At 40.7% G+C, this 21,628-nt stretch overlaps 2 protein-coding genes across 9 annotated transcripts; both read left to right on the forward strand.

Moving 5' to 3' along the window:
• The first annotated feature begins 191 nt into the window (after positions 1-191).
• On the forward strand, positions 192-14,532 carry LOC308181510 (olfactory receptor 4D1-like). Of its 8 annotated transcripts, XM_080564891.1 has the most exons (4): positions 7,179-8,208; positions 8,989-9,085; positions 9,228-9,445; positions 9,550-14,532. In XM_080564891.1, the coding sequence occupies exon 4, from the start codon at positions 9,557-9,559 to the stop codon at positions 10,514-10,516; it is 960 nt and encodes a 319-aa protein (XP_080421017.1). In that variant the 5' UTR covers positions 7,179-8,208; positions 8,989-9,085; positions 9,228-9,445; positions 9,550-9,556; the 3' UTR covers positions 10,517-14,532. The 8 variants fall into 8 exon arrangements, with proteins under 8 accessions (XP_080421015.1, XP_080421016.1, XP_080421020.1 ...); XM_080564889.1 differs by adding an exon at positions 192-961 and having other exon boundaries at positions 1,056-9,445; XM_080564890.1 differs by adding an exon at positions 192-961 and having other exon boundaries at positions 4,827-9,445.
• Positions 14,533-19,186: 4,654 nt separating this feature from the next.
• On the forward strand, positions 19,187-21,376 carry LOC308181512 (olfactory receptor 10A5-like). The gene has a single exon (XM_080564898.1). It carries the CDS (start codon positions 19,818-19,820, stop codon positions 20,766-20,768), a length of 951 nt encoding a protein of 316 aa, XP_080421024.1. The 5' UTR covers positions 19,187-19,817; the 3' UTR covers positions 20,769-21,376.
• Positions 21,377-21,628: the final 252 nt, after the last annotated feature.

The raw sequence follows: 21,628 nt of genomic DNA on the forward strand, positions 1-21,628 counted from the left end.
ACATTTTGTGTTTTTTTTTTTTTTTTTTTATTTCCTCCTTTATTACATGGACAGTTGAAAATCTCATTGTGCTAGATGTGTGTGTAAATAGGTCCATATTGTCCAATATTTAATTTCTCAGCTACCTGCAAATCCATACCGACAGGCATCTGGAGCTAAGTGTCTCTTTGCCTCACTTAAAATTTCCTCTCATTGATCTGGTCAGCTCTGGAACTAACCTAACAACCCTTCCCATCCCATCACATGTCAGGAAGATTCCTGAAGGAATCTATTGCTCCACACTGCTGTCCTTTATCTGACCCTACACACCCATCCAATGCAGTAACACTCTCCTTTCACCTCTACTTAGCTATAGATACTTTTGTGGTTGCACTTGACTTTGATGATTTCACATCTCTACTACCTAGGTTGCTCAGCCCTAACTGCTAAAGAAGCAATTGAAGCTACATCCGCTTTGCTGTTTCCTGCCGTGCCATGTCAGAAGGGTGGTAAATATTTCCCAGTTTTTGTACCTACTTCCCTGATGACCCAAGTCTTGACACAAGCCTTCTTGTGTCAAGATTCTCTCCACTCTTCAGCTGCAGATTGCAGTTCACCCAGTTTCCATTCCACTGTGAAAAAGAGTGGCTAGTCTGAACTCAAGTTTATTCCTTCTTTTGCCTTCTTCCTATTTCCCCTGCTGCATTTGAGTCTTCACTACTGGAAAGAAACTTGCCAGGAAAGACATGTAATACCTTCTTTTGTCTTTTCATTTCATTGTCATCTGCTTCAAAAAGAAACTGTTTACAGGAGCCCAAGGAATCACAATCTGAGTGTGATGACTTATTCTCGTATTTTCTACAGCAAAGCCACCTTTTTAGAGTTAGTTACTTACTGCATAATTTATGATGCTGGTGTGTACATATCTACATCTGAAGATGTCAACATAACAAACATATCAACCACGGGGACACAGTATAAGGTAGAAGATACAATTCTCCTTAGCAAGTGTAGGGATAGAACACAGGTTCATAAACACAATTCTCTTGTGCCATTTTATGTGCTCTGCTCTACAGTTTCAGATCTAAAATGATGGGTCCTGCGTCTCAGCTATGGCAGACCTGGTAAAGATGTCTGAGATATCCCAGCCCTTAACCTGACAGCACTGAATGCTATGTTCAGCTGTTCGAATTCTGCTCTACATGTCTACCTCAGACTTTCAGTTGCATTTTTTCTTTGGACAGATTAAAATTATATATAATCTCTGAATTTATTCCCTGGTTCTGACTGGCATTCTTGAACCTAAATGTCTGTGCAACTAGTGTTCTCACCCTTCTTGTCATCCACTGTTCAAGGTAGAACGTCCTTCCTCCTCAGGCAAGGTGAGCAGTCAACGTCTCAAGCCCTGTATTGGGAGGAGAACAGTATTGCCTGTAATTCTTTTCTTCCTTATTGGTTGTGGGAGTTCATTGATTTGGGGTTATTCTTACTGACATCAGTTTTATCAGCATTCCCTGAATCATGTGTGAATGCAAGACAGCTAAGACTTGAACTCCCCTAATCCTTCCATCTCTTACCTACTGTTTTCCCAAGTGCTTCCCAGGTACCAACAGCTCTCCAGCTACCAAACTCTCAGCTTCACTCCAAGCCGTGATGTTATTTCTGAAGCAATCCCAGCTTTAGAATCCTACAAAAGCTAAAATACATAAAATCTTCAATACATATCTCACTTTCAGGATCTCTGTTGGTAGTCCATCATCTTGGCTTGAAGTCTTCTTTCTCTTCCTCTCCCCCACACCCCTGTGTTTAGCACTGCTGTGCATGCACCAGAGGTTCAATTCTGTTAAATTCCATGCCCATTCTCAGTGATTTTTCCCCGTCTGCTTGTCAGCACTAGCACAACAGACTGCAACCAGATTGCCTATGACCTTAGCTGCTTCACTCACCACCTGCCGATAAAGGATGAATGGTGCATGCCAGAGGATGAAGAAGTTTTTGTTTCTTCACATCCTCTGTATGTTAGTTTCTTTGTCTCCTTAACAGACAACTGGGACTGCAGGTGGTTTCTTGTTCCAAGTGTGGAGGTTACATAATTATAGAAAGCAGCTGTGCTTCCAGAGCGCTAACTGAGACGCCCACGTGTCTTAATAAAAGCCCTAAGGTATATGATTATTTAAGAGCAGGAATGAGTGATAGTCCTCTGGCTTGACCAATCTTGGTAGCATCTTTGTGATGTCATGAATACGGGTTCAAGGTAGGCAGCAAACCTCCTGAGAGATTGTCTGGGTGGCAAATGGGTCCCTCAGCGCCTCTCAGAGAGGAAACTCCAGTTACCAAGAGCTAAACTAGGCGAGGGATGCAAAGAATAATACGAAGGGGTTCTACAGGTACATTGGCCACAAAAGAAAGACTAAGGAGAGAGTACCGCCTCTGACAAATGAAGACAGAGATCTGATAATGACACATGTGGAGAAGGCAGAGATACTTAATTTCTTTGCCTCAGTCTTTACTAGTGGTCAGGCTTCCCATATCTCTTGAGTCCCCGAACCTCTAGGCAGGGCCTGGGGGAACAGAGTCCCTCCCACTCTAAGCAAAGAACAAGCCTGGGACCTCCTGATGCAACTTAACAACTACAAATCTATGGGTCCTGATGACATACATCCCAGAGTCCTGAAGGAAATGGCTGATGTAGTCGCCAAGCCTGTCGCCATCATATTTGAAAAATCAAGGCACTTAGGCCAAAAGTACCCGGTGACTGGAAAAAGGGAAATATCACTCTCATTTTTAAAAAGGTTATAAAGGAAGAACTGAGGAACTACAGACCAGTAGTTCCTCTCCTCTCCTACTTTTGTAGCCCCTCTCTGGACATGCTCCAGGGTCTCGATGGCCTTGTAGTGAGGAGCCCAAAACTGAACACTACTCAAGGTGCAGCCTCACCAGAGCAGAATACAGATCACGTCCCTGGTCTTGCTGGCACAAGCCTGATACAAGCCAGGGTGCCAGTGGCCTTCTTGGCCACCTGGGCACACTGCTGGCTCATGGTTAGGCGAGCATCAATCAGCACCCTCAGATCCTTTTCCTCTGCACATCTTTCGAGCCACTCTGCCCCAAGCCTGTAGCGTTGCATTTTGGTTTATAGCAAAACTAGCTTTCAGAAGGACTTGGATTATTTACTTCCCTTTCTCAAATACTTCTTCTGCTGTACCGATCCACTTGATGATGTCATCAATGTATTGCGGGTGCTCTGGAGCTTCCCCCTGTTCCAGCACAGTCTGAATCAATCCATGGGAAATGGTAGGGCTGTATTTCCACCCTGGGGCAGTCAATTCCAGGTGTCCTGGACACCACTCCAAGTGAAAGCCAAGTGTGGCCTGCACTCTGCTGCCAAAGGGATTGAGAAAAATGTATTAGCAATATCAGCTGTTCTTCAACCCTCTTCAATCCCACAACAGAAGGATCTTCTGAGAGACTGGGCAAGGCAGACAGCTGTTTAATTTCCTCTGTCTCCAAGGCAGCTATGCCAAAAGCCCACTAGTACCCTTTTGCATCCTTAAAATACCATACCATGAGGTAGTCTATGACAAAGATGCACAGAGCCTCCACACTTGTCACAGTGGAGTGCTTTTGCCACTCATTCCCTGTTAGACTCACCTTGGCCTCCAATACAACCAGCTGTCCCTGTCACTCCAGTAATAAAGATGGGTTCTGCCCCTTTCTAGCTTGTTGGCATTAAGGTACACTGTGTATTAGTGTCCACTAGAGCCTAATACTACTGTGGGTCTGATGTGCCAAGCCTTTGAATCCACGCAGTCCAATAAACCTGATTGTTTCTTTCCTCTGCCTGGCTGGAGGCAGGGTCCTTCCAATCAATCCTGGTCATTGTGTTGAAATTCATTACTCACTTCATGTAAATGTGGATCAAATGTCCCTTCATTGAAGCCAGGAGTAAACTCAACTCATCTACTCTGGAGATCTGTTCACTGGATACTGCAGCAGTCATTTTCTTAGCAGTCCCTTTTTCACTCCCTTTTTCCATTGTTTTTCCTTGTCATTCATGTACCTATGCGTTAGTGTTGAGGTAGATTTTCCATCCCACTTCATGTCCTCTCTGCGGTTGTGCAGGTAAAAACCACAGGATGGCACATGGTGTGTACCCACTATGTCCTCTCTTGGGCAGAGGAACACTTACTCCTAATAGCTGAGACACTGGTTCATATAGATGAGGAATAGGGCATAACTCTTTGATTTGGTGGACCTCTTGGGAAAGTTTCTTCATCGCTGAGACACATGCCCATAGAGCGGAAGAGAGGCTTTCTTCATATTGCTGAAGTTGGACAGACAATGCATCTACCTTGTGTTCCTCTCCATCTTTCCAGGTTGTTACTGCCAATGAGTTGGCATACAACGATGGTGCATTCTGTACAAACTTCCACCACATGGGCCGTGTGCATCTGACTTCATGTGGATCTTTGTATTTGGGTTTATTGTCTAGGTCACCATAAATCACCTCCAGCACAGCTAATTGTCTCAGGTACTGGATGCCTTTCTCCATGGTGGTCCCTTTGCCTGGGTGAAATAAAACATCTTCCTTGAAGGGATACCTTTCCAAAAAAAATGTGATACTGTATTCATTATAAATATTATATAACATATCACAAGTACAATGCATTTATTTACTTCAGAAAGTGTGCTGTGTTTGTGTGTATGCACATAGAGAGGTGAACCTTCAAGCATGCATATATATACCTTAAGGCTAGGGAAGAGCCAACAAAATGCCTTTGCAACTTCTGTTTCTTCTTTATTCTTATACAAGTTCTGTCTCAGCACAAGTTCTGTCTCTGTTACAGCTAATCATGAACTCTGAATGAAACTAATGATTAAAGATCATTCCTGATATACACCTAAAGAACCAGGTATGTGCATGTCTCAGTTCGTGAGAGGCCTGAGAATATCTGTTGGGCAGCAGTACTTGATGAAAAAAAATACCTTTCTAAGATCGGTGCCATGCTGGTTCTGTGGAGGGATACTTAAGAGTGATGCCTATATTACACTCGATGGCATTTTCTCAAAAATTTCTCCATCTTCTTCATGTACTCCTAATATTATGTTGGTCTTTGTATCAATGTTACATAAATAAAGGGAATGTTCCCTGTGGAGTCCCAAAAGTTTCTCTTCAAGGCACAGGAAAAATAGATGAATTAATTAATTAATGCCAGGCAAGGAAAAAGAAAAAGAAAAAGAAAAAGAAAAAGAAAAAGAAAAAGAAAAAGAAAAAGAAAAAGAAAAAGAAAAAGAAAAAGAAAAAGAAAAAGAAAAAGAAAAAGAAAAAGAAAAAGAAAAAGAAAAAGAAAAAGAAAAAGAAAAAGAAAAAGAAAAAGAAAAAGAAAAAGAAAAAGAAAAAGAAAAAGAAAAAGAACAAAAGCAACCAAACAAAGAAAAAAAAAACCACGTCATTTGGACATGTTGGAATCAATAGATCATGTATGGGAGTTAGAGACATGAATCTAACCACAAGCTGCTTCCTAGGTCTATTTTGGCTACAGCCTGTGAAACTATGATCTACTAAATGACACAATTTAACCAGAACTTGCCTTCTTTATAAAGGAGACAGGATGGCATGTGTGAGTGAGGTAGACTCTAGCAAAATCAATAGCTGTGTTTCTTAGACACCAAAAGTCAGTATTTATTATTAGAGGTGAAATTCTGATTTACACTAGCTGAAGACCAATCTCACTATCAAAAACATAAGTTCCTGTTTGTGCGAGCTATTCATTTGGGGTTTCTTTCATGCACATGTGGCATATAGAAACAGGGAGCAGGAGAGGTGAATTCAGGGAACATGGTATATGGATGGTAGAGTTAGATGGGTGGGCTCTGCAGCAATTATAAATAATGTTTATTCTAAATGGATGAATGATTTCGAACATCTATTTCCTCTTGGAGCGCAATCTGAATCATCTTTAAAAGAGGCAAAATTAAAATCTGTAGCCATTTGAAAGGCATGGTCCCTTGAAGTGATTCAGGCTGCTCACTGTAGAGTTACTGTATTAAATTAAATAATCTTTTTACAAAACAAAACAAAAAGTCACTTCAGGTCTTACCTTGCCTGTTCTGGAAATAAAATTTAAAATTTGAATTTTCTAACTCTTTTCATGGAGGTAAAAGTAGATCAACTCTCAGAAGCAAAGTTAGTTGAAGCTTAAATGAAGTTTCCTTAACTTTGTTTCTCCAGTGTTTTAATTATGAAGAGATAAGGCTTCCAATGTTGCACAGGGAAGTTAATTTCCCTGGGCACATCTAAACAAAAAACAATTGCTAAATATAATTAACCATTTTGCCATTAGTTTGTTGTTGTGAAGATTCTGAAGTCAGGCAAACAATATATCCTGAAATGGCTTATGTTACCTTTCTCTTTAAAAAGCAAACTAAAAAATCAACATTTTGTAGGCCAGCAGTTAACAGAGTTTGCATTTTATTCTGTCAATGTTCCTCATCCTTTTTTTTTTTTTTTTTTTTAACTTTTGGTCCTCTATCACTGAAGTTTATGATTCTATAAACCATATTTTCACATGATTAAGAGTATATATTTTCTATTGAGTTGTTAGTCATTGTTTACTGAAAAATCTCATTTCCCCCCACCCTTTTACTGTTAGTTAACTGACAGCTGCAATGTGTACTGCTTCCTAAGAGAGACAGCCTTCAAAGACTGGCATAACCACATGGACACTGAAGAATTCTTCTGCTTGGTCCCAGTAAGGAAACTCTCTGTTGAATGTTTTAGGATTAGGCTTTTAGGATTAAGCTCCATTTGCAATCAGCTTTCAAGCCCTTCCTACATTTGGTGGTTTGGAGGAAATTTTCTTGGAAATTCCACTAATACGTGGGAAGGTGCATGTATGCAACCTTGGAGTATAAGCAATTAATGTAGCATGGTACAAAGTGAGATCTTCTAGAAAGGGAAAGTGACATTCAATTTAAAAATCTGATTTCAGTCACTCATACTCATCCTTAGAGTGGTTTCACTCACTTCTGCTTCTGCACACCCATAACCATTAAGATGCTTGTGTCCAAATGGTCTGGTCACCAGGGAGAGACCCCAGTGAGTTGACTTAAGTGAGAATTCTGTACTGGAGTGGGATCTCAGGTCATAGAATCATAGAATGGTTTGGATTGGAAGGGACATTAAAGATCATCTATTTCCAACACCTGGGCAGGGATGCCACCCACTAGATCAGTTTGCTCAAAGCCCCATCCAACCTGGCCTTGAACACTTCCAGGGGTGAAGCATCCACAGCTTCTCTGGGCAACCTGTTCCAGTGCCTCGCCACCCTCAGAGTAAAGAACTTCTTCCTTGTATTTAATCAAAATCTACCCTCATTATACTGTATGATAGAGTCCCTTTCCAGCTTTCTTGTAGGCCCCCTTGAGGAGCCGGAAGGCCAGAGCCTTCTCTTCTAGACTGAACAACCCCAGCTTTCTCAGCCTGTCTTCATAGGAGAGCTTCTCCAGCACATTGGTCATCCACATGGCCCTCCTCTGGACTCATTCGAGTAAATCCATACCCTTCTTGTACTGGGGGGCCCAAGAGGTGGATGCAGTACTCCAGGTGGGGTCTCACAAAAGCAGAATAGAGTGGGACAATCACCTCCCTAGACCTTCTGGTCACGCTTCTTTTGATGCAGCCCAGGATACGGTTGGGCTGAAAGTGCACATTGCCAGCTCGTGTTGAGGTTTTCATCCGTCAACACCCACAAGTCCTTCTCCTCAGGGGTGCTTTCTGCCCCTTCTCTTCCCAGCCTGTATTTATGCTTGGGATTGCCCCAGCCCAAATGCAGGACCTTGCACTTGGCCTTGTTGAACTTCATGAGGTTTGCACAGGCCCACCTGAAAAGCTTGTCCAGGTCCTTCTGGATGGCATCCTTGTATTGACCATAGCACCTTTTCCATCTGGATGGCATCCTTGTATTGACCATAACAACTTTCCCATCTGGATGGCGTCCTTGTATTGACCATAGCACCCGTCTTGGTGTTGTTTCCAAAATTCCTGATGGTGCACTTAATCCCACTGTCTGTGTTTAGGGATTTGTATGTCCAGATACCAGCAACTGGGGAGACGGGGATCCAGGGCTAGCTACTGAGCAGAGTGAGCGTCTGAGCCCATCTGCCGGAGGGATCCACAGAAATGAGGAAATGAGTAATCACAAGAGGTATTGAAGGCAAATTGTACAGGTAACTTAGTTGGCAAAGTGAAGATATTTCCTAAGGTGGCAAAAGTTTAAAAAAAATCAAGGCAGTGAAGTAACAATAGAAACAACCCTTTCCATTCATGTACGCTAGACAAAGAATAGCTTGTCTCCTAGACTAGGCCTGGAGAAATATGAGCACCAGCTCCCTTACTCCTTCTCTGGTAAATGGATGTTACCCCCCCTTTTGAAATTGTATCAGCAGCTGTGATGATTCATCTGACTGGTCTTGGACAACTCTGGTGAGATAAATTCTCCATGTAATTATCTATCTTCTCCCACTGATTACAGATAGGATCTGGATGATGTGTGTAGACTTAGTCAACTGAATTTTAGGCAGCTATGTTTAAGTGAGATCAATCCTATCTGTCTACATTATGCTACCCAGCAGATCTCATTGCCTGGGGAAAAAAAAATGAAAACAGTGAATAATCTTATTTGTTTGCTTGCATGCTTGCTCACTCCTAATTAAAGTGTCTAAATGCTTAAATTTATGTGGAATACACCCCCTTCACTCTTGCCTTAAACCAGCCAATCACATACTCAATTATGACAATTTTACTAAGCAACTACTTGTTGCAGTGCTGCAATCATTAACAAGCCCTTAGCTGAAATTATTCAGAAACTCATTGGAGATAGACGTTAAGATTGTATAGTTTAAGAAGAAAGCAATACTTACTGAACTTGATTTCATTTACTTTGGGGTAAACACCTAAAAGATCTTTTAAAAATTGTCCTGTGAAAAGAATTGTTTCTTTCTGTTTAGCGTGAAATCAGTGTAGACAACTAGCTAAGATGAATCTTGTATGTTGGAACTATCAACACCTGGATAGACTGAAGAAACACTTCTGTTTTTCCAAAAGGTACAAGTAACACTGAGAACACGTACCTTGCAGATTCTACAATATTTTTAAAGCCCTTGAAGATAAACTATTTTTTTATTTTAGTGTATAAGATGTCACATGAAAGTGAACTGTTATCTGCAACAATCTTTTCACCCACTAGCAGGAAGTTTAAGCCTCCACAAAACTGCACAAGGAATAACAGACATCTCTAGAATACAACTGGCTCTTGTGTATCTGAAGAATCCATACCTCACATCATCTTTGCTGATTTCAAAGCTAGCTATCCCAAGAAGTTTCCCATCACAGCTCTTCATCATCCATACCACAGACAAGGAATCAGGCCACTTTCGGAGAAGAAGGAACTCCAGAATCTGCCAGGTATGTCATTTGAGGCAGAATATCTAATATACTACTCTGAGTAACAGCATTTATGAATAATAACTACTTCACCTAATCTTATCTCTGTTGGTTGCATCCTATAGGGTAGTAATGGAGCTGGAGAATTCTACCACCACTGTGAAAAATTTTTTCTTTGTTGGTTTTACTGAAAGTGCCATGTTACAGTATGTACTTTTTGCAACTTTCCTCATAATCTACACAATGACTTGGCTTGGAAATGTCACCATCATCACCACAGTAATCATAGATCAAGAGCTTCACAAGCCTATGTACTTTTTTCTAGGAAATTTAGCCTTCATAGACCTCAGTGAATCCTCAGTGACTCTGCCCAAGATGCTATGGGACTTCCTGTCTGAGTATAAGTCCATTAGTTTTGGAGGATGCATTGCACAGATTTTTTTCTTCCATTTCACAGGAGGTGCTGTGGTTTTCCTCCTCACAGTGATGACTCTGGACCGGTTTGTGGCTGTTCATAAACCTTTGCAGTACTTAAATATCATGAATCACAATGTTTGCCTTGGCCTGGTCACAGGAGCATGGATAGGGGGATTTGTTCATTCTATTGTGCAGGTAGCACTGATCATTCAGTTGCCATTCTGTGGACCAAATTTACTAGACAATTTCTACTGTGATTTCCCACAGGTAATCAAACTAGCCTGTACAGATATCTATGCGGTTGAGTTGCTCATGGTGTCCAACAGTGGACTGCTTATGATCCTCATATTTATTGTCCTGATTGTGTCACATGTTGTCATCTTGGTCAAAATCAGGGCACATATCACAGAAGGGAAGCACAAAGCCTTTTCCACCTGTGGAGCCCAGGTTGCAGTGGTGAGCATCCATTTTGTACCCTGCATCTTCATCTATGCATGGCCATTCAAAAAGTTTGTGGTGGAAAAAGCCATGTCATCTCTTTATACTATCATCACCCCAATGCTGAATCCCATAATCTACACTTTAAGGAACACAGAGATGAAGAATGCCATCAAGAAATTTCTCAACAATATCTTTTTCAGAATGAGAAATTCACAACTGTCATTCCTTTCATAGATGATTGTTTTCTTTTACAGAGAAATATAAAATCAAAGCAAATAATGTCATCATAATAACTGATTTTTGCTTTAGAAAAAGAATCATAGAATCATAAAAAGAAATTTAAATAACAACAATTGACAGAAGACTAAGATGTCAATGCTGTCTCTGAAGGTAATAACTGCTTGGAAATCAAAGTGGTTGCAGACTAATAAAACAATGAACCTGTATGAAAACAGAAAATCAACAGCAATAATTAAACCAATAAAAACATCCCTTGTCCATTATAGTAGTTCCTTTTACTAAGGGTCCAGTTTTTTTCTAAGTTTCTAATTTTTAAAAAATTCTAGGGAATTTATGTATGGTTGTTCCAGATTTATTTTTTGTTGTTTTTGTTTTCATGTGGAATATTTGTGATCGGGTGAAAAAATGCAGAACATAAGACTTGACAATAAATATGAAAACATTTTTGATTTTTTCTGAAAGTAGAATAGAAGTATATATATTCTATATCAAAATTTTCAAAATGTCCAAACTTTTTTTTAAGAAATATTCTTTGTTCAGATCAATGCATTGCATGAAATATTGGTAATTTATCATTATCACAATAAAATAGTAGTCCAGGAAATCAAGCAGTGGTGAACAGAGAACAAAGCTACTGTGTAAGAATGGGAAAGTCTTACTCATTTAATATACAGGTATTTACCTCAATTTAATTTAGTTTAGTTTAGTTTAGTTTATGCAAATGTTCTCCATCATAGAAGAGACAAAGGTTCATCTCAGACTTATTCAGATTTTAGGATTCTTCACTGAGTACTTGGAGACCTGGACAGCCAATGTGCTGTGGTTTAACCCAGCCGGCAGCTAAGTACCACACAGATAAAACTCATGGGTTGAGATAAAGACAGTTTAATAGGAAAGAAAATGGGGGAGGGGAGGAAGAATACAAAACACAAGTGATACACAACACAATTTCTCACTAACACCCAACTCATGCCCAACCTGTCCCCAAATAATGGAAGCCCCCTTGGTCAACTCTCTGCAGTTTTATTGCTCAGTGTGGTATCATATGGTATGGAACACACCTCTGCTCAGTTTAGGTCAGCTGTCCTGGCTGCGTCCCCTCACAATTTCTGGTGGATCCTAAGCTTCCTCACTACCAGGGCAGTATGAGAAGCTGAAAAGTCCTTGGCTTAGGGTAAGAACTGCTTAGCAACGGCTAAAACACCAGTGTGTTATCAGCACTGTTTTCCTCCTACATCCAAAACATGGCACCATAGCAGCCACTATGTAGAATATTAACTCTGTCCTAGCCAAAACCAGGACAATATCCACCTCTTATTCTATACCATTTATGTCATGGTCAGGTCTCACAGTTTCCAAAACATTCTCATTAATCATCACCGCCTTTCCAGCCTTTTGGTATATGCACACAGATATCCCTTGGTGTACAGACTACCCCTCTATGGTTCAGCCCTCTATGCCAGGGCTGTTGCTTTCATGACTTTGGGCTCCATCAGACATAATGGTCTTTCAGGGTAGAAGAGGTGGTGTGTGGTGTTAAATTTTTGCATGCAGAGACCAGCTCTGGTGTAACACTGCTATACTTGTCCAGTTGTATCATCGTTGCACTTTGGTTCCATCAAAATTCATTCTTCTTTGGTTTGCTCTTGCCTGAGGCAGGAATAACCCAGACTGTCTTTGCCAGCATGTAGTTTGTTGTTGTTCGTTTGTTTGCTTGTTTTGTTTTTATGTGCATTACAGGGACTTTATCCCATTCTACATTAAATAAAAGTTTTGACTGTACAGGGCCAGATCACTTGGCAGATTTCCTAGTATTGACTGAGCGCGTGGCTATTTCCAAATGCATATTCCAATGTCTGAATGTCCCAGCACCCATTGTTCTTAGTGTAGTCTTTAACAGTCCATTGTATTGTTCCATTTTCCCAGAGGCTTGTGCATGATAGGGGATGTGATATACCCACTCAATGCCATACTCTTTGACACTGGTGTCTTTGAGGTTGTTTCAGAAATGAATTCTGATGTCTCAGTTCTTTCTGTGGTAACACGTCACTGTAAAACTTTCCTTTCAAGGCTCAGGCTAGTGCTTTGGAGCAGTGGCATAGGACACAGGATATATTTCCAGACATCTGGTTGTCACTTCTACCATTGTAAGCATGTGGTATTTGTCTTGGTGGATTTGTGGCAGTGTGATAAAAGCAGTCTGCCAGGCTTCCCAATACTGATATTTTGGCCATCAACCCCCATACCAGAGAGGCTTGCGGCACGTTTCATATTCATGGGTAACTTATGCTATACTGTGTAAGTCCACACCTCAGTCACGAACTCATCTAAATTTTATGGCTCTTCCACAATGGCCAGAGGTGCCATGGGCCCACTTGAGCTATAAATAACTGCCCTTTACATTACCAGTCTAGATCATAGAATCATAGAATCATAGAATCATAGAATCATAGAATCATAGAATCATAGAATCATAGAATCATAGAATCATAGAATCATAGAATGGCTTGGGTTGGAAATGACCTTAAAGACCATCTAGTTCCAACCCCCCTGCCATGGGTAGGGATGTCACCCACTAGATCAGGTTGCTCATGTACCCCAGGCTTGAGAAATGGGCCCACATGAACGTAATGATGTTCAACAAGTCAACGTGCAAGGTGCTGCACCTGGGTTGGGGCAATCCCAGACATGAGTATGGACTGGGAGAAGAACTCATTGAGAGCAGCCCTTCAGAGAAGGACTTGGGGGGTTCTGGTGGATGAAAAGCTTCCCATGAGCCAGTAGTGTGTGCTTGCAGCCCAGAAAGCCAACTGCATCCCGGGCTGCATCCTGCAGAGGAGTGGCCAGCAGGTCAAGGGAGGTGATTGTTCCCCTCTATTCTGCCCTTGTGAGTCCCCACTTGGAGTACTGCATCCAGGTCTGGGCCTCCCAGCACAAGGATGTGTCTGATCTGTCAAAGCAGATACAGAAGAGGGCCACAAAGATCTGGGGCTGTTCAGCCTACAGAAGAGAAAGCTCCGGGGTGAACTTATTGCAGCTTTTCAATACTTAAAGGGGGCTTATAAAGAAGATGGAGAGCAACTTTTAGCTCAGATAATCATAGAATGATTAAGGTTGGAAAAGACCACCAAGATCATCTGGTCCAACCATCCCCCTACCGCCAATATCACCCACTATGTATCACATCCAACCTTTCCTTAAACACCCCCAGGGGTGGTGACTCCACCACTTCCCTGGGCAACCCGTCCCAATGCCTGACTGCTCTTTCTGAGAAGAAATGTCTCCTCATTTCCAACCTAAACCTCCCCTGGTGCAACTTGAGGCCATTCCCTCTTGTTCTATCACTAGTTATCTGTGAGAAGAGGCTGACCCCCAGCTCCCTACAACTTCCTTTCAAGTAGTTGTAGAGAGCACTGAGGTCTCCCCTAAGCCTTCTCTTATAATGACAGGACAATGGGGAATTGTTTTAAACTGAAAGAGGAGAGATTTAGATTAGAAGTTAGCAGGAAATTCTTCACTCAGAGGGTGGTGAGGTACTGGAACAGGTTGTCCAGAGGGGTTGTGGAGGTGTTCAAGACCAGGTTGGATGAGGCGCTTTGGAACCTGATCTAGTGTGTGGCATCCCTGCCCATGGCAGGGGCGGGTTAGAACTAGATGCTTTTAAGGTGCCTTCCAATCCAAGCTGTTCTATAATTCTATGAATAAAATTTCTTACTATTTTAAAGAAAGAAAATATTTACCAAATGGAGAATATAATGAAGAAAATTTTGTCAGATGGACAAGGGCAAATGGATGGAAAAGGGCAAATCTTAAACAGTTGGAACAAGTAAAAGCTATGAAGATGTAATCAGTGGAGAATTTACTACATCCATTTACTCTACTGTATGAAAAAAAAAGCCATTTTCAGGTAAACTAGTTTATTTTCATTGTGGTTTGGTTCAGAAACTGCTACAATATTGTTTTCACATTGATATTATACCAGACTGTGGGCAATCGTGGCACTTTTTAATAAAAACACCTAACAAGGAGAGATTAAAGGCAATATTTTTTTCCTCAACTATTATTTGACTCCTCTGTGTTTCAAGAAAATCGCACCACATAAATTGTGAGTACTACTGATTAAAAACCAAGGCTAACTGAACTGGACAAAATTCACAGTAAGGAAAATAATATAATTCCATATTTCAACAGGCCAGGGACAATTCTTGGCCTCCATTAACTAACACTTGTTAAAGTAATTATTTTAAATTTTCTGGGTAGTGGATTCTCCTCTTCAGTCTTAATGGCTGCCGTTGCTAGACATGACAATTTAGAATTATTAAATTGGAGTTACTAATCCTAGTTTATGTTAAGATTCAGGGTAGAGAATTAGGCCCTTTAGGAGGGAGAATGGCAATGGATAAGAACAACCAGTTTTAACTAAATATTCATGCATATTTTTTTTTGTTTTATACTTCAGGAGAAATTGTTCTTGGACACATCTTTCTCTCCTTTGATTATTAAGTGAGTTTCTAGATCATTAACTTAGAAACAGGCAACCACGGCATAGCACAAAGAAGTAGGTAAGGTGTATCTGGTTGCTGGAAAGAGCAGTTAGGTAGTAGATATATGGGAAGTGACTAGACTGTCTATGTTTAGGTGCATAGTATGATTTTGCAAATTCTGTCTAGCTTTAAGTTCCCATTTCAGAAGGGCTTGAATATGCCCTAAGTATTGCACTGTATGTGCTAGCCCTGTGCAGATGTCTTAGACATCATATGATATGGATCTAAATGTCTAGACATCTGAAAACTCTCATGGTCAAACTGAATACTTCGTCCACAGGCTGTAAAATGAGTCAGTAACTATAATATATAAACTTCTAGATACCAAAAGTGAAGCAAGATGAATACTGCTTTCAGATTAAAGCAAGAAATAAACTTATTGTTTACTACCCTTAGAGTGAATATTTTTCTCATCTACTTCTAGAAATTTGAAATTGGTCTAAATTTCTACTAGACTAAACTATCTAGACTTTCACTTCTGTTAATAGAAATACATACCTTTTGAGAAGAATTTCTCACTAAATGTGAGAAATCACTTAGATTTTTGACTTAGTATAGGATGAAGAGACTTTTGAATGTGCTTATCTTTCTCTGCTGAATACAGAAATGTACTGCACAGTCATAGAATCTTAGAATCATGGAATCATAGAATCATAGAATGGTTTGGGTTGGAAGGGACCTTAAAGATCATCTAGTTCTAACCCCCCAACTGTGGACCGGGAAACCTCCCACAAGATCAGGTTGCTCAAAGCCCCATCCAACCTGGCCTCGAATACTTCCATGGATGGGGACATCCACAGCTTCTCTGGGCAACCTGTTCCAGTGCCTCACCACCCTCAGAGTAAAGAATTTTTTCCTTATATCTAATCTAAACTTGCCCTCTTCTACTTTAAAGCCATTACTTTTCATCCTATCATGATTTCAAGAGACCTGACAAGAGCAGCAACAGACAGCTAGATTTGCAAGCCTAGAGACATGGATATAGGAAGCATAACTTGGTGGAACGCTCATATCTCAGGACCTGAAAATAGTTAAGGAGCAAAGAGGAAGTGAGAACAGACTGTGCAGTTGCGGAATATCAGAGAAAGACTGAGACAAGTACCGTAGCTAATAGATTCAGAGGCAAATCTGTGTGATCACAAGCATTGGCCCTATACTTCCATACTTAGAGATAAGCAGGTATCTAGGATAAACAGAAGTGTGCCAGGGCTGTTTTGAACTGACCTGTTTAGCTGCAGCACCACCTTTTTGGAATACTGCTTGCTAGGGGAACAGTTGTCATGTGCCAGGGTGTGCCCTGAAGATAATATAATCATAGCTCAGTGGTAGAAGTCAGCACCTCTCACAGGCCTAGAAGGTGATCTGCCCCATCACACTGTCTTAGAGATGAATGTTGTAATTGAAGAGACTGTTCTTCTTCATTGGATGTTGAAAGGGGCATGATGATTAATCCATATATTGACATTAGCACCACAGGTGTTTGGATTAATGTACTTATTGACTGTCTTTTTTTTTTCCTAAACATACCCATTGAATTTCATTTTAGATTCTCTAGGGTATCCCCCTCAGTCTCCAGCTGCGGCTCTAGAAAGGTGCTGTTTTCCCTTAGTTTTTAGACATATCTATTTGTCCTGTACTCGTGGCTCAATCCTAAGACATCCAAATGACACTAAATGCCTAACCACAGGTATATGAGTCCTACTGAAGTTAATACTGTACACAATGTACAGAAGTGATTCATCTTTCTAAACACAGTAAGTCCATCTAAAACTGGAAATGAAGATTGTGCCCATGATAGAGAGCATTGAAGTGTGTCAAATAGAATCATACAGAAATTCCTGTTGCTGTATTCTTCTAGGTGCTCTCATGGTTTCTCTCTCCTCATTATTTTGCTAACGGGCTGAAGTAATATATTGATCATTTTGGCATCTTCAGTCATCATGATTATTTCTGCCAGTGATTTGAACTTTCATGTGGAACATAACACCGTATAAATGTGACAGAAGGGAAGGGAAGGGAAGGGAAGGGAAGGGAAGGGAAGGGAAGGGAAGGGAAGGGAAGGGAAGGGAAGGGAAGGGAAGGGAAGGGAAGGGAAGGGAAGGGAAGGGAAGGGAAGGGAAGGGAAGGGAAGGGAAGGGAAGGGAAGGGAAGGGAAGGGAAGGGAAGGGAAGGGAAGGGAAGGGAAGGGAAGGGAAGGGAAGGGAAGGGAAGGGAAGGGAAGGGAAGGGAAGGGAAGGGAAGGGAAGGGAAGGGAAGGGAAGGGAAGGGAAGGGAAGGGAAGGGAAGGGAAGGGAAGGGAAGGGAAGGGAAGGGAAGGGAAGGGAAGGGAAGGGAAGGGAAGGGAAGGGAAGGGAAGGATTTAAAGTTAAAAAGTAGGTAAGACTGAAGATTCAAAATAATTAGCTAGAAATGAATGAAATCTCAGCTACTGCCCCTAAAAGCATCCTGCCCAAATATACAAAGACAGCAGACTAGATCAGTGGTTAAGGTAGGGCTAAAACAGTTTTCTCTCCCATAGTTCTATCACTTGAATCACACATCTTTTGATGTTTTCAGCTATTTTTCACACCCTCTTGGTTAATAATGATCATCAACTGTTTCAGGATGCACAATTCATAGCATTAAACATGTAAAACATGATATGCTTAAGTCTGAAGAAGTCACTCTGATCCCCCTTTACAGACAAGTAAGAGAAGTTTGCCACTCAAAATAGCATTTAATCTACTATTAGAAGTATGGAATTGGCTCGCTCCCTCCCATTGTCTCCAGAGGGAGCCTCAAGTTCAGATCAACCAACTTCTACAGTTCCAAAGTCATCTGAAATAGATCCCACCCAAAAGGGAAATAGGGATTTCGAGAGAGTCTACTTAAACTCAGAGTAAATGATGATTCAGAGGTAGTTCAGATGTTCTCTTGGCCAAGAAAGAAACCAAACCAAGCCAAACCAAACAAACAAAAATGTAAGCTTTGTGAGGGGACACTGCAATGTAAGCTGGCTGTAGGCATCATCGGTCCAACACTGTCTGTAATGTAAGAAAAAAAAGAAAGGAAATTCTTCTAGTGAAAATCACCTAACCCGTTTTGGAGACACTGGATGGCAGAACTGCTGAAGGTAAGACACTTACTTCAAAATGCCTATTATTATTATACAAAGCAAATCCAAGGAAGTAGTAAGACCAAAACTTGTAAGTCCTCATAGTTACTAAAAAAGCAGTACACAAAGTAAGAGTTGTTCTTCACAGGTGTTTTTCATTAGGTAATAAAACCTATCAGTAAAACAATGACTGCTATGAGTTTAATTAACTTTAATTAAAAGCTAAACCAAGGCAATAGGTTAAAACTTCGTACCAAGGCAATAGGTTAAAACTTTGTAAATGATCAAAGAGCTTAGGTAGATTCTACTTCAGCTACTTGGACCTCAAAAGTTAAGAAAAGTATTGTAAATATGTGCCCTTACAGTCTAAGGGTAACTTTTAATGTTTTTCTCTATTATGAGTAGGCTATATCAAGATCTCTCTCAAAACTGGAACTTCAGTAATGTGCTATTCTTTCATTTCTATGCCAATAGAAGCAATGCAAACCACAAAGATTCCCTTCAAATACATTAGATATTTAAATGCCTGAAGATGTTAAGAGTTCCCTTATTTTATATATAAATTAAAATCATCTGTGGCTCCCACTTCCACAACTTTGACTTCCTTGTTCATGTTAGAAAAACCACAGACAAAAGGGCAGCAAAAGGGTAAGAGAGACAGAGAAACTGGATTAAGTATTTACAAATGGTGGCTGAATCATGACAGGGTTGTGAGCATTGCTCTTGTTTTGATAATGTATTCTTCTCTTTTGTTGTGGTCTCTTGATCAGGTCCCTATATGTATTGTGGAAAATGTACTTCCGCACCACTCTCCCCATATAAGGATACACTTCTGCCACCAAAGAACATTTTGTGCCTTGAGATTCACTAGTGTAGTCCAGTGTTGGGTTCCCCCCTAGGTAACAGAACTTGAGCCTGGAGAACGCAGAATTAATGACCATTTGTTCTGCTGTGGCAGTCTAATTTCTTCTCTCTCTTTCTCTCAGTTTCCCCTTCTGGGCAGTAACAAAACATGAAGCTGCCACAGCTGCCACAGTGCTGCATAGTGCTCCATCTGCATCACACACATAGAGACACTCGTCAGGATAATGAATCAATGTGACTAAAGAGGCAGACAGCACTGAACTTCACTCTTTATGCCTTATTGGTGTTCTCTGTGGGTATCTTTCCCTCTTATTATCCCTTCTTTTGTTAACAAACTATAGAAAAAGGCTACTCGGTTTTGCTTTGTTTTATTTTGTTTTTTCTTTCTTTGGTTTGTCAGTGTTTTCGTTGTCAGCTGGGCTTTGTCTTTAGTGCAAGGAATTCCTGTGGAACCATTTGGGACCACTAACCTGACATCTGGGGGAGCACATGTTCTTGGCAATTAACCCTACACCCATAATGGAGCAAACCCTTAAATACCAACTCCTAATAGATGTATGTTTTGGTCACTCTCCCACACTATGAAACTTAGTGAACACCAGTGTTACACTCTTACAGCATACACAGCAATTGCCTTCTTTGTTCAGCAAAGCCATCTCCAGAGTGGTAACCCTCAATCCAATGCCTCCCCAGGGATTCCCAAGAGGCTCCTTGCTTCAGTAACTGGCTGAAGTGCCCTGATCTCATTGCAGTGACTACTCCTCTGACACTCTGTCCATTTGATTCCTCCCAGATGAAGCCATCAGAAGGACCAGAACTAGGAAACCATACTCTTCTGACAGAATTTGTTCTCTCTGGATTGTCCAACCACCCAGAACTGCAGAACTTGCTGTTCTTCACATTCTGCTTGATTTACACCTTCACCATCACTGGAAATCTTCTCTTCTTCATTGCCACAGTGCATCCCAATCTCCACATGCCCATGTACTTCTTCCTCCGGGTCTTATCCTTCCTGGATGTTTCTACAACATCCACTGTTGTTCCCAAGATGTTAGTAAACTTCCTGTCAGAGGACAAGACAATTTCCTACAAAGGCTGTGCTACACAACTCTATTTTGTGATTTTCTTAGGAGCTACCGAATGCTACCTTTTGGCAGCCATGGCCTATGACCGCTATGTGGCCGTATGCAACCCCCTTAGATATGCAATCATCATGAACAGCAGAGCTTGTTTTTCCCTAGTCCTGCTGTCATGTGCCAGTGGTAATGTTGTGTCTGTGGTGCAGACAGTTTGGGTGTTCACATTGCCATTTTGTGGGCCCAACAAGATTAACTACTTCTTCTGTGATATTCCCCCACTCATTATGCTCTCCTGCACTGACACCTCCTTGTATGAGAAGCAGATAATTACAGCCACAGTGCTGGTCATCTTTACACCATTTTATCTCATCTTGGTATCCTATGCCTGTATCATCTCCAGCATCTTGAAGATTTCCTCTGCAGAGGGAAGACACAAGACTTTCTCCACCTGTTTTTCACACCTTATTGTTGTAACACTATATTATAGTAGTGGGACCTTGATTTACTTGCGGCCCAAGTCCAGTAATTCACAAGACACTAAGAAAATCTTAGCTGTCTTATACACAGCCATAATTCCCACATTAAACCCCCTGATTTACAGCCTGAGGAACAAAGAAGTGAAAGGAACACTAGTCAAAATTATAGCTGAGCTGAGAAAGGTATAAACTTATTCTGCTTTAAAGGAATCTTTCTTCTCCTCTGCATATTTGGATTGCCTGTTTCTTTTATGCTTGACTGTTTTTAAATGTCCTGACAACTTGAAACACTAGGAAATTGGATGTATCTCAAAGTGTACTTAGAAAGTTTTTGTTTCTTCTGTCCAGTATGAGTGTATATGAAACTTACTAATTCAGTATTCATAATACATCACCTTGTATCAGATGCTAGAGATGAAGATTTTTCTCTCTTTCTATTTTTTTGAATTTTATGCCTTGCTTTATAGAAGAAATATTCATTATTTCATAGATAATCAAAAATTCTCCACCCCTCACATGCTCCCAACATCTTTTAATAGATCATAGAATCATTCAGGTTGGAAAAGACCTCTAAGATCTCTAGTCCAACCTTTAACGTAGTACTAAAGTCCACCACTAAACCATGCTACTAAGTTTTATATCTATACGTTTCTTGAAGACCTCCAGGGATGGTCACTCAACCACTTCCCTGGGCAGCGTATTCCAATGATGCACAACCCTTGAAGTAGTTAAGTTTCTCCTAATATCCAATGTAAACCTTCCCTGGCGCAACTTGAGGTCATTTCCCCTCATCTTACCACTTGGTGCTTGGGAGATGAGCGTCTCATTATTTGACAGGGGAGGAAAGGGAAGAGAAGAAGAAAAACCCATACTTGTTTCCAGAAAAGAAAAGAAAAGAAAAGAAAAGAAAAGAAAAGAAAAGAAAAGAAAAGAAAAGAAAAGAAAAGAAAAGAAAAGAAAAGAAAAGAAAAGAAAAGAAAAGAAAAGAAAAGAAAAGAAAAGAAAAGAAAAGAAAAGAAAAGAAAAGAAAAGAAAAGAAAAGAAAAGAA

The sequence above is a fragment of the Anser brachyrhynchus genome (genome assembly GCF_964034855.1).
Source record: "Anser brachyrhynchus genome assembly, chromosome: 22".
In the NCBI taxonomy this organism is placed as follows: Eukaryota; Metazoa; Chordata; class Aves; order Anseriformes; family Anatidae; genus Anser; species Anser brachyrhynchus.